The sequence below is a fragment of the Phoxinus phoxinus genome (genome assembly GCF_949152265.1).
Source record: "Phoxinus phoxinus genome assembly, chromosome: 7".
Taxonomy (NCBI): domain Eukaryota; kingdom Metazoa; phylum Chordata; class Actinopteri; order Cypriniformes; family Leuciscidae; genus Phoxinus; species Phoxinus phoxinus.
In genome coordinates, this window is record NC_136882.1 from 7,943,530 (window position 1) to 7,958,091 (window position 14,562).

At 36.3% G+C, this 14,562-nt stretch overlaps 1 protein-coding gene across 2 annotated transcripts in view; it reads right to left on the reverse strand.

Moving 5' to 3' along the window:
* LOC307002319 (myosin-IIIb-like) overlaps positions 1 to 13,943 on the reverse strand; it is a 69,079-nt gene extending 55,136 nt beyond the window's left edge. The window contains exons 1-5 of one of the 2 annotated variants that reach the window (XM_079619834.1): positions 13,863 to 13,943; positions 10,099 to 10,210; positions 7,393 to 7,555; positions 6,149 to 6,229; positions 1,203 to 1,254 (exon numbers count right to left, since the gene is read on the reverse strand). In XM_079619834.1, the coding sequence (XP_079475960.1) occupies positions 1,203 to 1,254; positions 6,149 to 6,229; positions 7,393 to 7,555; positions 10,099 to 10,179 (377 nt within the window). In that variant the 5' untranslated portion in view covers positions 10,180 to 10,210; positions 13,863 to 13,943. Of the gene's footprint in view, positions 1 to 1,202; positions 1,255 to 6,148; positions 6,230 to 7,392; positions 7,556 to 10,098; positions 10,211 to 13,321; positions 13,431 to 13,862 lie in introns of those variants that run through there. The other variant, XM_079619833.1, reaches the window with a different exon arrangement.
* Between the last annotated feature and the right edge of the window lie 619 nt (positions 13,944 to 14,562).

The following is a 14,562-nucleotide window of genomic DNA, read 5'->3' on the forward strand; positions in this document are numbered from 1 at the left end:
GCTTGTTCTGCGTGTGTGTGAATCGGTGTGAATGAGCTGCGCTTGCTTCGTCTACTACATACTCAGGTAAGCTTGAGGCTCATGGTGTTTTCAGCCTCTCACAAACAATTTGAGGACATGAACACATGAACATTTCCAGAGCTGCTCTGAGAGAACGCCTAATGAACATTTTCAGCATTTTATTTGAGAAAACCCATTGTCAAATACACTCTGGAACAGGTCTTCACTACAACCCGCCAAAATAAAAGTTCGGTTTAACTAGGGGCAATTATGACAGAATATTACTATTGTAGGCATACAATAGAACGTACTTCTCAAAATTATAATAATAACAATAATAATACAATTTATTTAAACATTATTTAAGGAATATATTTTTTTGTCCATGGTTTAATTTAGTAAATATGTTCTTACCCAAAACAATAAAAGGATAAAAGTTTAAATTTTCATTTGATTTCCACCGCTTTTGATAATATATTTGGATTAAATCATAAAAAGAAACATTAAATTTCTGATTAAAATACATTTCACAGGACTTTATTATTCTTAACTATTTTAATAAATTATTAATGTTATAAATAAGTTGTTAATCTAATTCATTATCAATTATTGAATTTAACTGATTAGACATGTTTTATTGAAGTTTTAATAAACAAAACAAACAAATGGTTTCAAGTTTGTCATAATAAAAGCATTTGTTCAACCAAAAAAAAAAACTGTCATTTTAACTGATGATAATAATAATAATAACCATAATTTAATAATACCGTTTATTTAATAATTTATTAATACCGTAAACCCTGATATTTTCTGAGACGTTATCATACTGTGAAAATCTCATACACTCTAAAAAATGCTGGGTTGTTTTAACCCAATTGTGGGTCAAATATGGACAAACCCAGCCATATTTGACCCAAAATTGGGTTAAATCAACCCAGCATTTTTTAGAGTGTACCATTATAACCCTTAACGGGAGTACTTTTTACTTTTACTTAAGTAAAATTTCATTGAAGTAGTAGTGCTTTTACTTGAGTAGAATATTTTATCACCTTTCCCACCTCAGGATTTAAGGAATGTGAATGAATACAATGTTTTGCATCGATGGGAACGTACCGTATAGAACAAACAGACACAACAACATGCACAAATACACAATGATAACATACAAAGGAAACAAACACAATGAACACACCCTGACTTACCCTGTGTGTCGACTCTGTTTGTAGTCTTTCCTGACTCTGTAGCCTCTGTATGCTGGAACACATATAATTGCCAAACAATGAATACAATAACATCATATCAGAAACCAATTTTCTAGTATTATTGTTTATACAGTATGGGAAATCATAAGTCTTAGAAAATAACAGCACACATATTTAAGGAATCTGTAGTGCAAAAGGTGCAAGCAAGATAAATACATAGAGATGGTTTGTTCAAATACTAAGTTTGAGCAATAATGTTTAAAAACCCCATTAATTAAAACAAAAACAAAAATCCTAAATTAGTATGACTAATTGCATATATTGCTCGGTTGTATCAAATGTAATGTAACAGTTTATTACTTGCATTCAAGCAGCTTTGATTTTGATTCTGTTACATACATTCAGATTAATGGATTCCTTTGATCAGACACTAAGTGCATGTTTAGGATAAAACACACAATGAGCTCTGACTGAGTAATTAGTAGTTTATCACACACACAAATGAGTGTAAATCTCAGAACGGATGAAAGCAGCTGCTCGAAAATGCTAAAGTAGTCATTTATTCCACTTTCAACGAGACGCCCAATTATAAAAAACTCTCTAAATGTATGCTTTAATCAGAGCGCAACCATGCGAACTCTCACTCACACACACGGTGGGACTGTGCAGTGTGTCATGTGTTGATGGGACAACATTGACCTCCATAGTATTTTGTTTTTTCAGACTATGGAAGTCAATGGGGTCCATCAACTGTTTGGTTACCAGCATTCTTCAACACATCTTCTTCTGTGTTCAACAGACGCAAGAAATTCATACAGGTTTGGAACAACTTGAGGGAGAGTAAATAAATTATTTAATTTGTGGGTGAACTACCCCTTTAAGTGTTGTTTTAAACAGCCATAAGATATAATATATTTTATATGACACATTTGCTTTGAATCTTTTATTGTATATCGACAAAACCATATTTCAGATGTAAATGGGTTACCAGTTACTCACAGTGAAATGAACACTGGCCTCACTGGAAACTCTCATAAATGAACAACCTCTCCTAACCACTCATATGATGTAGTAAGACACTGCAGATTTTAAATAAACAACGAAAAAAGATAAAGGACTTATAAAAGTATTATATAATGTATTATAACTGTTGCTATGGTTATTTGTGAGATGATACATCATAGTTTTATTTTTCATATTTTTTATATGAGCTATTATTTATGGAAGCTTGTTTCCGCCACTGAATAAAACAATTTAAAAGATAACTGCGACTTTTTAACTCACAATTCTGACTTTTTTTCTCAGAATTGTTAGATATGAACTCTATTGTTAGTTATAAAGTCCGATTCTGAGGGGGGAAATTATTTTTTCACCCTCAGAATTGCACGTTTATATCAAAATTCGGACTTTAAAATCCGCAATTACCTTTTTTATTTTTTATTCAGAGGCGGAAACAAGCTTTAATTATTCATCATACATTATAATGGCTTAAAATACCCTTTTAATGCATTATAAACACAGGCTTCATCGAATGGCAATACTTTATAAAGCCTTTATATATAATGCATTAGTATTTTTAATGCATTAATTATGTCTTGTGATGTATGGTCTCATCAATAATTATAACCACAGTTGTAATACATTATAATACTTATCTATTCACTTATCTAAAGTATAATTCAATAAAACACATGACAAACATGCAGTCAATTTTGGCTGTAACAAGGAACCTGCTAATATTATAAAGCATTTTAACTCTGGTTACAATTATTTAGAGAGAAAAAGATATAATGCATTTTGCGCATTACAAATACTGCATTATACAAAGTCTTTAAGTAGTGTTACCCATACAATTGTTAATATTGCCATTTAATAAACAGCTTGGGTTGTACAAGATGAAACTCAGAACAGAATGGTCACAGAAACGTTCCTACTCTGAAGAAAAGATAACATCTACATTTCTACATTAAACCTAAAACCTCAATGTTAGAAGTCTAGTTCATTTACTAGTCAAACAATTGGTTACACTTTCACTTAAGGAGCCGGGTAACGAATACTGGGTAATATTACTTAACCACATTTACTGGCTACACTTTATTTTACAGCGTAATTATGTATTTAAGGTCTGTGTAATATTAATTAACTATGTACTTAATATAGGATTAGGGTTTGGTTGATGGTTAGTTGCATGTAATTATGCATAATTTATAGTTACTACTATAGTAAATACATGTAACGTGTAACACATTTACCCATTTACTTTATAATTATACTACAATATGCTACCACTACTATACAAATATATATATATATATATAATTACGATTAGGGTTTGGTTTAGGGTTAGTTGATTGTTGATGTTTTACTATAGTATTAGTACTGTTTAGTAATACCATGTTATTACTATAGTAAGTACATGTAAGATGTGTAAAAGTGACACTGTAAAATAAAGTATTACCCCCCAAAAATAATAATTGTATAGCTGAATCTCCTTAAATTTAAACCAACAAAATTTAATTTTATGGGTTAAACTAAGTAAAAAATAGCTCTTTAAGGTAACAAATACAGGTTGCCACTTTAAGTTTTTTTTTTTTTTTCATAATGTATGGATATCCTACAGTATGTATATAGAAAACGTTCCCCACTGAAAGCCTGTTTTTTTCATCTGCACACTGTGCTCAGCATATTCTCTGCATATGGATCTCGAACGTTTGAAAGACGAGTGTTTATTTTAGAAATGCTAATGCAGCCCACCTCAAAGTGGATACACACACCTCTACACAGCTCTGAACATGTGCCGTACACCGAGCCACCTGCACCAGAGCGAGAGAGAGAGAGAGAGAGAGAGAGAGAGAGAGAGAGAGAGAGAGAGAGAGAGAGAGAGAGAGAGAGAGAGAGAGAGAGACGTCTGCCAAAAAGGGGAACTGAAGTACTCCAGAAGAGGAGAGGAGAACAATAGCATCACTCCTCCCTCTCCTTCCTCCCCCTGGACCCCTGCCTCAGAAGACGAGAGAGAGAGAGAGAGGCGATGGAAACGCACCCCGAGAAGGTTAATACGCCCGCTTTGATCTCCGTCAGGCCACACTGAGGAAGAATTCATTTACATTTCAGATGAAAAGGGTGACAGTATAAAAAGCCATCTTGTTTCTGGTATGTGAGAGTCTGTAATGGGCCGGGAATGTGAGAGAGGAAGTGGCAGGGAACCCCCAACACCCCCCATCTCTCTCTCTCTCTCTCTCTCTCTCTCTCTCTCTCTGGGAAACAGATGAAAGCAAAGAGAGCTCAAAATGCAGCTTTCGACTGAAACATGGGGACCAAATGCTGTGACCCAAACTTTCAAAAGAGACGCTGGCTCCACACATTATTAATTTAGCAGCTCTGTTTCATGGGATTGTTTGTTGAGATCAAAAAAGGTACTTTGTGAAAATGCTGAAAATTATGATTGGAGGAAAAAAAAAAAAAAGTGCAAGTTGGAAAGATTTGGGAAGACAGAGAGAGTAGCTGTCTAAGCTCTTGTCTCATTCACTAAACCTGTTTACATGTTTACTACTGCTGCTACTTATTTCTCTCTCTTATTTTTTTCCAAACATTTAACTTTTAACTTTTAGACTTTTTAAAATGTTTGTGAAAGACTAGAAATAATGTGGAAAAACTGGTACAATTTAAAGTATTTGGATTAAAAAATTTAATTTATTTGAATTTTCATTAGCCTGTATTTAGTGTCACATGATATTTCATTAAATAAATCTAATATGTTGATTTGTTGCTCAAAACACATTTATTAAAACACACTGTTGTGCTTTTTCATGATTATTTGATGACTAGACAGTTTAAAGGAACAGTATTCATTTGAAACAGAAATCTTTTCCCAGATTATAAATGTTTTTGCTGTCACTTTTTATCAATTTAATGCATCCTTGCTGAAAAAAAGTATACAAAAGGATTAAAGTAATTTCATACTTTTTGTATAATTTTAAATACATGTTTAATAATATTAAATAATAGTTAAGTTTAAGTAAAAATTTTGCTATGATCATTTTAGACCCTCTCTATGACTCTTATAATTAAACTGGTCATGTTTTTGTTGCTGTGCTATTATGAACTAACAAAGAGAGCTCCACTGTGTTCACAGTAATAATTTTTAAACGGTCTCATCCATTAATAATAGCCTCTTTGTAAAGCTGCATTAACTTGATAGATTCAGAAATGATTCACCTGTGTTAATAGATCACCCTGGATTACTGATATCTGACAAATATACAGATACACACTGATCAGCCACAGTATTAAAACCACCTGCCTGATATCGTATACAGTAAGTTCCCCTCGTGCTGCTAACACAACAAGACCTCTGAACGTGTCCTGTGGGATCTGGCCAAGACATTAGCAGAAGATCCTTTAATTCCAGCAAATTGCAAGTTATGGCCTCCATGGATTGGATTTGTTGGTCCAGCACAAAGATGATGAATGAGCCTTGGGCGCCCATGACCCTGACGCTGGTTCACCGGTTGTCCTTCCTTGCACCACTTTTGGTAGGTACTACTAACCACGGCATATTGAGAACACCTGACAAGACTTGCTGTTTTGGAGATGCTCTGACCCAGTCACCTACCCATCGCTATTTGGACCTGGTCAAAGGCTCTCCGATCTTTTCTCTTGCCCTTTCTTACCGCTTCCAACACGTCTGACTGTTCGCTTGCTGCCTAATATATCCCACCCTTGACAGGAGCCACTGTAGTCATATAATCAATGATATTCACTATATAATCAATGATAAGTCAGTGGTTTTAATTTGTGGATGATACGTATAGATGCATAAGTGTTTAGTAACTGTTTATTCCAATAAATCAGACAACCCTGAAATTGAGAGAAAGGAAAAGTATAGAGTAGAAAATCTCCAGGAAATATTCCCACGACTTTGTGACATGAATTGTATTGGTGTGTACCTGACTGGATCTGCACAGCTGCCTGCTCACGCTCTCTCTTTATCAACTTCAGATTCTGACGGGCCACGTGACCCCTCCATGCTGAACACAGACAGAAGGAAAGAGATGACGGGAATAAAACAGAAAATTAGTTCCTGGTAAACAATTTCTAGCGGCCACAGCAAAGTAATACAAAATCGGAGATCAACAATAAGGATTTTTTTTCTGTTGACCTAGTTCAACAAGTAGTTCAGATATTTCCTTACAATATTTTCCCTGGATAAGGATTCATATACAGTATATGAAAAAGTATTTTTTAGTAATATTTTAGTATATTTATAGTAATGTTTTTGATCCATTGAACATTCATTTATCATAATATGATATACACTACTATTCAAAAGTTCGAAGATTTTAAAAGAAATGAATACTTTTATTCAGCATTAAAGGGGACTTATTCACAAGATGTAATATGAGTCTCTGGTGTCTCAAAAATGTGTCTGGAGTTTCAGCTCAAAATGAACATACACAATTCCCCACAGATAATTTATTATAGCTTGTCGATTTTTGCCCCGATTTGGGTGTGAGCAAAAACACGCCGTTTTTGTGTGTGTCCCTTTAAATGCAAATGAGTGGCTGCTCCGCCCCCTTTCCAGGAGAAGGCGGAGCCTTTACAGCTCGTGCTTCGGATACTCCGGCAGCAACAAAACTGGAGAATCTCACACAGCCAAAAACTTAGAAATGTCAAAAAGGGAACCATTTCCCGAATTTCTGAACCTCTGCCCCACCTGTACCTTATCAGCCACCAAAATCAAATACCTGACCTTACAATTTTACCTTGAAAAATCTTGTATCTTTCTAGTGCATTACTGACTGTTGTTTCCACTGCTGTTTTTGTGTATGACCGTGCTTCTCCTGTGTTTACCCCTTTATTTGTATGCCTGTTGGACTGTCTAGCTGGATTGCACCCTTACATATCTTACGTACACCCTTAAATACACTGTCCTTGTATTTGCCCAATAAAACCTCTGCACATGAACCCCGCTGTGCATCCCAAGTCTTCTGTGTTACAATCACAACTGACTTCTTTAAAAAACATACAAATATTGTACCGACCCCAAGCAAGTTATCAAATTATAAATGCAACTTTTATTGCAATTATATTGTCCTTGAAAATGCAACAAATGTTTTCTTACTGCTGAGCCCTGCACATATACATCTGTCATCAGAAGTGTCATTTTGTAATGAGTTTGAGTTATAAGAACCTGACTGAATGATAGTTGCCCCGTTGTTTCGCTTCTCTCTCTCTCTGCGGTACCGCCGAGCCCCCAGCCAGCCCTTGGTGTAGGCCTGAATCAACACCACTCGAGCCATCACTTCCCGCAGCATCAGATTGAGCTGCTCCACGTGATAGTACTTCAGAAACACCTGCAAAGACATGTACACACATCTGTTCAGATGCAGGGAAGCATACTTATACCTCACACTGAACACTCTACCTCCATGTGTCTGTCCGAATATAATCACAATCAATGGGTTCGGGATGAAAGAGGACACAAGAATGTGAGGAAAGAAACCATGACCTGGAAGTATTGGTCTGACAGGCAATGCACTAAAGGAGAAAGCTAGATTTGTTTTCTGTGCTATTAAAGGTAAATTACATTACATATTAGGGATGGGACGATTACCGGTTTCACGATAAACCACGATAAAATGTACGGACGGTTAGTATTATCGTCTAAAATTGAATTATCATTAAAACCGTGTTTGATTATCGCGATTTTAATAACTCACTGTAAATCCTGTCCAGCCAGCAACAGTCTGACGCAGATGCAGCGCGCAATGTTGTTGTTTTTTTATTCGAGAAGGAATGGCGGATGGCAGCGACCGTGCTCGGGAGATTTTTCAGCCTTTTAAGAGGACCAAATCTGAGGTGTGGTCATATTTAGGCTTTTACAAAAGTCCTGAGGGAAACTTCATCGAGGATGGTCACCCTGTCTGCAGAACAAAAACGTCGCTGCAACAGAAACACTTCAGATCTGCCGAGTCGTCTTGTGTGACCATCACCCACTGTTGCATAGCGAACGCAAGGCAAGTTAACTTTGACCTCAATACCAAAACTACGTCTGTGAAATAATTGGGTACAAAATGTTGTTTTGAGTTCACTCACAAAGAAAAGTTTGCAGCAAGTGGCTTTGAGCCAAAGACGAACAAACAAGTTCAAACAAGACTATTATTAAGAGTGCCATTTAAGGGATACTAATGTGTATAGATTCATTGTACACTTATTACACAGATTTTTTAACCACATAATTACGGGGACATATTGAATTGAGATTAACGTTAATGTTTTAAATCTTACATGTTTATAAATCAATTTTGTACAGCGAGCGTACAAAACAATCGTCCCGTCAAGATGATCACAACAATATGATCAAACTCTGTAAACAATAAATCAACTCTGATTTCATTTTCAATACAATCAAAAACGGAGACGCAAAACGGCAAGTTGTATTTGAATGAAACGAGAGCGCGCGCCTGTTGTGATACATGGATGTGCGCTGTGTTATAATGCGTTGCTATGACGACGGTCATTATAAGAAAGGAAATGCCACAGAATAGAATCTTGCTTAAAAAAGTGCATAGAGCTGCTTGTTTTATTTGTTGTTTGTTGATTTTCAAATATAAAACTTGTTGAAATGTTTTCAATGTGAGCATCAGTTATTTTTGAACATATTCATCACACATTTTGTTTGAACATTCATCACACATTTTGTTTGAACAAAACCGTGATAATATTGATAATCACGATAATTTTGGTCACTATAATCGTGATATTAAATTTTCATACCGTCCCATCCCTATTACATGTATATCTATAGTAGACATGTCACTTAACCTTCTCTGAGACACAAAATCAGACATGTGTACAGCTTGTTTTGTTAGTTGTCTTCCTGCTGATCCGCAGCTCTGGGTATATATTCTAGCAGACATTCAAACAGCTGTTAGGAGCATAATAATGAAAGGCCATGATACAAGTGTCCTGACATAACTGTCAAACGCCGTAAGTTGTAAAAGTTTTGTTTAATCATGTTTAATGCAATGTGTTACATGCCGATTCTTTGTAATTACTGAGTGAAAATAGTTTGGTCCGGATTTTCTGACTTTTCAGTTTGATCCGAACCAAAATGACAGGTGTGAAACCTCCCCTGGACAACGGTGAAATTTGGTCCGAAATTTGGTCCGATGAAAAGAGGTAGTCTCGGTCTGGATCAAACTGGTTTGGTTCGTTTCTAGTGTGAAAGCATTTTCTGTAAGGTTCAAACTTTCAGAGCATTTACAGGAAGTTCCGGTGGTTCTCGTGTAGCCGAAGAGACAAAGATAGCAGGAAAAATGAGCCGTGGCAGCACATGGGGAGAGGAGGAGACAAGGTTTTTAATTGAAATATGGTCTGACGACATAAGAAGAAGTCAACTGGGAAAAATGCACAAAAATACAGACACTTTCCAAGTATTTTCGGAGAGGATGAGAGAGAGAGGGTTTGAGAGGACGGGAGAGCAATGCCACCTGAAGATAAAGAAACTGCCGGCGACGATCAAATGTTCCCTCGACGAGGACGTTCATTTGGCGAATTTGAACTAGCCTCGCGTATAGTTGGCGCTGCAGGCAGTAATGCCATAATAATAACAATATAGTTTCAACGATATGCGTCTGTTCATTCATTGTTGTCAAAGTTACCCGCCGATTTGACAACACGCTGACGTCAGACGCACGTCCGTTTACAAACCAATCAATGTCGAGATGCCGCCCGCAGAGATGATGACGACAGGACGCAAGTACGTCATGTGAAGTTCTTTAGTGCGCTCGCATAATTGAAACCAAACCAAAACTTACCGAATGTATAAAATGTATCAAAACATGAACTTTGGTGCGGACCATCAGGTGTGAAAACCCTAAATCACAAACTCTACCTTGGTCTTGCCCAGGACCCAGTGCTCCAGCTTGGCTTTCTGCAGAATAATGATGGCGTTCTCTTTACTGCCTTCTGGCATCTGATGGGCACGAAAGGCCAGATAGTAATACCTACAAGAACACAAGATGATCAGACTCAGATTACACCAGTTAAAAAAGCACAAAAACAAACCTCAAACCCAAGCTCAAACTTTCATTCAACTTGACTGATCATAGTGTAAGTTGTACTGGGGAAATATGTACCGGTAATTGTTTTGATGCTTTCTTCTATACACGTTTAATGTGCAAGTAAGTTTTAAGTCAAAGGTTTGAATGTTGCTCTGTTTGCTTGCAGAAAGCGGTAGTTTGGAAACGATGGCTGTGTTCAGAATATCATACCATACTATTACCGTACTATTTCTGAAGTATGTGTGCTGTGCACAGTACCCAACATTTCCACCAACTTTTACCTCTACATTTACCAAAATGTGAAGAAAACAACCAGAGCACACTGGACTCAAGGAGGTCTACTGTAGATAATACTAGGAGAATCGGTCAACTGCTGCAATATTAATATGAACACTATTAAGTAAGTTTTGCTCATGGTGGCTACATGCACTCAGTTATGTGGCCAGGTTGTGATATGCGTCATTTAAAAATGGCTTGCATATTGTAATTTTAATCTAATATTTTACTTATATATAATTAAATAGAGTCCTGTGATTCCAATTTTCCAATTTTTTTCCCCAATGAAGTTAGCATCACCCTAAATCCCTCTAGCATTTTTCCATCGGCTTTTGGATTATTAATAAGCTCTTTGACCAAAAGTTCATATTTCTTACATGTTTTGTTTATCATGATAATCTTCACAAATGAACACAACTTCTATTAATTAAACACAATCACCAGAAGTAAACAACTAAACCTAAGGCTATAAAAAAAACACACACCACGGTCACATGACTTCAACGTCACCATCATGAAGTAAATAAACGTGAAATTATCTTGAGTTAACACTTCCATGTTTTTGCCTAAACAATTAACAATTAAACGCGATTAATCACATCCAAAATAAAAGTTTGTGTTTACATAATATATGTGTGTGTACTGTGTATAATTATTTTGTATATATATATATATATATATATATATATATATATATATATATATATAAATATACACACATGCATGTATATATTTAAGAAAAATTTGTTATTTATATATAAAATATATATTTTTATATATAGGCTAATCAAAATTATATATACATATATACAGCATATACATGTAATGCAAATATTTCTTAAATATATACATGCATGTGTGTATATTTATATATCCAAAATAATTATACACACTACACACATACATTATGTAAACACAAACTTTTATTTTGAATGCGATTATTCGCGTTTAATTGTTAATTGTTGCCCATTTAACTAAATATATTTCATATTTTATAGTTTATTTGGTTAAATATTAACATGACAGCATTCACTAAATGAAGTATCACGTACTTAACAGCAACTATTTTAGCAATTCTACTAGTGGAGCAGAAATAACACAGCTCAGATAAAAGAGCACGGTGAGACTATCTTTCTAGATCTCACTATGATAGCATCTTTCTGCTGCAAAAACCCAGAAAGGTAAAGCGTCACACGATTCTCTGATAAAACGATAAATATGGGGCTTTTGTAGCTTTGTTGTTATTGTCTGGGGGCCTTCAGTTATACTTCTGAATACACCTGCCTATAAATAAACTGGTATGAATCTCATAAACGAGTCTCATCGAAACATCTGAAGCTTGCGGTTGATCCGGGGTATTTATTTACTCTGAAGAGGAAGATTTCAGCCTTTGTGTTTGAGAAAGAAAACTGCCTTTGATTCCACTTGAACCGTGCTCTTTCATAATTATGCTCCTGATAGCTCGTACGTCTCTGGTAGAAAATTACAAAAAAAGGCTCTCCTTCACGACATCAGAGAAGGTTTTCCAGAGGAGATCCATTTGAATCCATTTCTTCATATAGAAGCTGTTATTTTTACAAAGTCAGTGTGGATCAGACAGAAAGACTTTGTACGACTATAAGGACACGCAAACAGAACGGTCACAGAGTATTTCTTTTTCATGCGAACTGGTCGGGGGAAGTCTGGGGAAAATACGGATAATCAGGACACTTCTGTGATCAAAAGGACGACAGAAAAAAATAAGCCTTGCATTTGAGCGGCTCCTCTGAGTGTGGAGAAATTGTCTGGGATGTTTATGTAAAAGAGATGACCTACATGTCCACCATCTCACGGCCCACGAGAGAAAGACGATGGATGGGTTGAAAGAAAACGCAAAAAAGCGAAAAGTTTATGGAAAATGAAGTGCGATTCCCTAAGCCTCGGAAAAGTAAATTTGGACCATGAATTTGCTGGGCACTGAGAAACTTTCAGCGGATTCACTCTGCCCCTTCAAAGTACCGTTTCACCACTAATTACTCAACCAGAGTCTAATTTAGCATCACTTGTATTCTCAAAGGCTTAATGACCTATTATTGATAAGATTATGCTGTTATTTCAGCACTATCAAAATATAGATAATAAACCTGCGTTGTGAGTTTCCCAGGAGCTTTGTGGAGCACTGTAGGAGGTGTATATTCAATATGCGCTCATGGAGCAGCTTTGATCTCTCTTAACTGTCTGTCTGTCTGTCTGTCTGTCTGTCTTCTTTATATGAAGTCCAAGCACTCCAGCTAATTAAATCTAATAACATTCCTGTAGTCCAACAGGAACACCCAGAATAATGTCATTTTGACTGCATAACTGATGAAGCTTGGACTTGGAGTCAGAATGTTTTTTTTCTTTTCTTTGCAGGATAACATAATCATTATGACCACCGTTGTTAACATAACCTCTGTAAAATGGAGCAGGAAAGATTCTGCATGGTTTCTTTTTGACCCAAGTCTAAAATATTATGAGTCTCTCTTTCGAGTCTCTCCTTCAATATATCCTTCAATATATCTTTCGAGTCTCTCCTTAAATATAAGGCCTCATCCACACTACTGCATTTTAGTTTAGAAACGGAAAATTAAAACGAATACGATCTCCGTCCACACCAGCATTTTAGCTGCGTATTAGAATTGATCTCAGTCCACATTAAAACGACTGAAAACGCGGATCACGTGACCATTCACCAACACTGGGCATGCGCGTGCCGGTGTAAACAGGCGCATGTAGGCAATTGTAAAATGCATGATTTACTTGCACAACAGCTGCTAGCAAAGACATCAACGTCAGTAACGCTTGTAATTTGTTATCCATGTTGCAGTCACTAACGTTACGTAGTCCAGGCTGTTTTTGTAAGTTTTCTTCCCGGGGACGGGTCATGTAATGTGTGTCTGACGAATCAGGGAAGGATACGCCATGACTGATGACAACCAATCATAGAGCCGAGCGTGAGCCTCTGCGCCATCGTTTCTAAAGTCCTCCGTTTTGACCGTCTTCACTAAAACGCCCTCCGGAGATTCAAAACGCGAAACGGGGTCGGCAGCGTTTCTAAACTTCTCCGTTTTAGGTCTTCGTTTTTGCCGTTGAAGTCTGGACGGGAGGTGCAAACGTGGCAAAAGGTCTCTGTTTCTAAACGAAAACGCAGTGTTTATGGGGCCTAAGTCTAATTGATTTTATTGTCCACCAGGTGAAAATCATAAGTCCAGTCACTTCACAAGTTACATGCCAAAGCTTACTATTCAGGGCTAAAGGGATCGTTCATCCAAAAATGGAAATTCTGTCATCATTTACTCACCCTCATGTCGTTCCAAACCCGTAAGACTTTCGTTCATCTTTGGAACACGAATGACGACATTTTTAATATTATCTCATCATTTTTGCCCATCCTTTGGAAGTCCAACCAAAATTTTCAAGCTTCAAAAAGTAAATAAAGATGATATGATAATCCATATGAAGTGGTTTATTCCAACACTTCTGAGGAGACACTATTGCTTTATATGATGAATTGATTTAATTTAAGGCTTTTATTCACATTTACTAATTGATCAGCACATGTACATAGAGCTCAATATGGTAAAACATGCCAAATGAAAGAATAAAACAATTTCTTATTTTGTGTTCTAAGGATGAATGAAAGTCTTAGAGTCCCCCTGTGGTCAATCATTTCATCCCTTAAAACTCATATTTGATCACCAAAATTACATTTTTCTGAGAAAATATTTCTTCATGCATTAAAATAGCTTGAATGTAACTCTACACTCTTGCCTCATTTAGTATACACGGTTCTATGAAAATGCTAATTAGCGCCGCATCCACTTGCTTTCTCAACTTACTGAGGAAAACGCTGCACAATTGTATTGTTCTTCACAACGTCGGACACATAACGATAAATAATATGATTAGCCTTTTGCTTGACTGTGTTATCAAACAGCGAATAATGTGTTGCTAATGTTACACAAACTATGTTCCCGTTCGCCATCTCAGTTTGCCTTCTA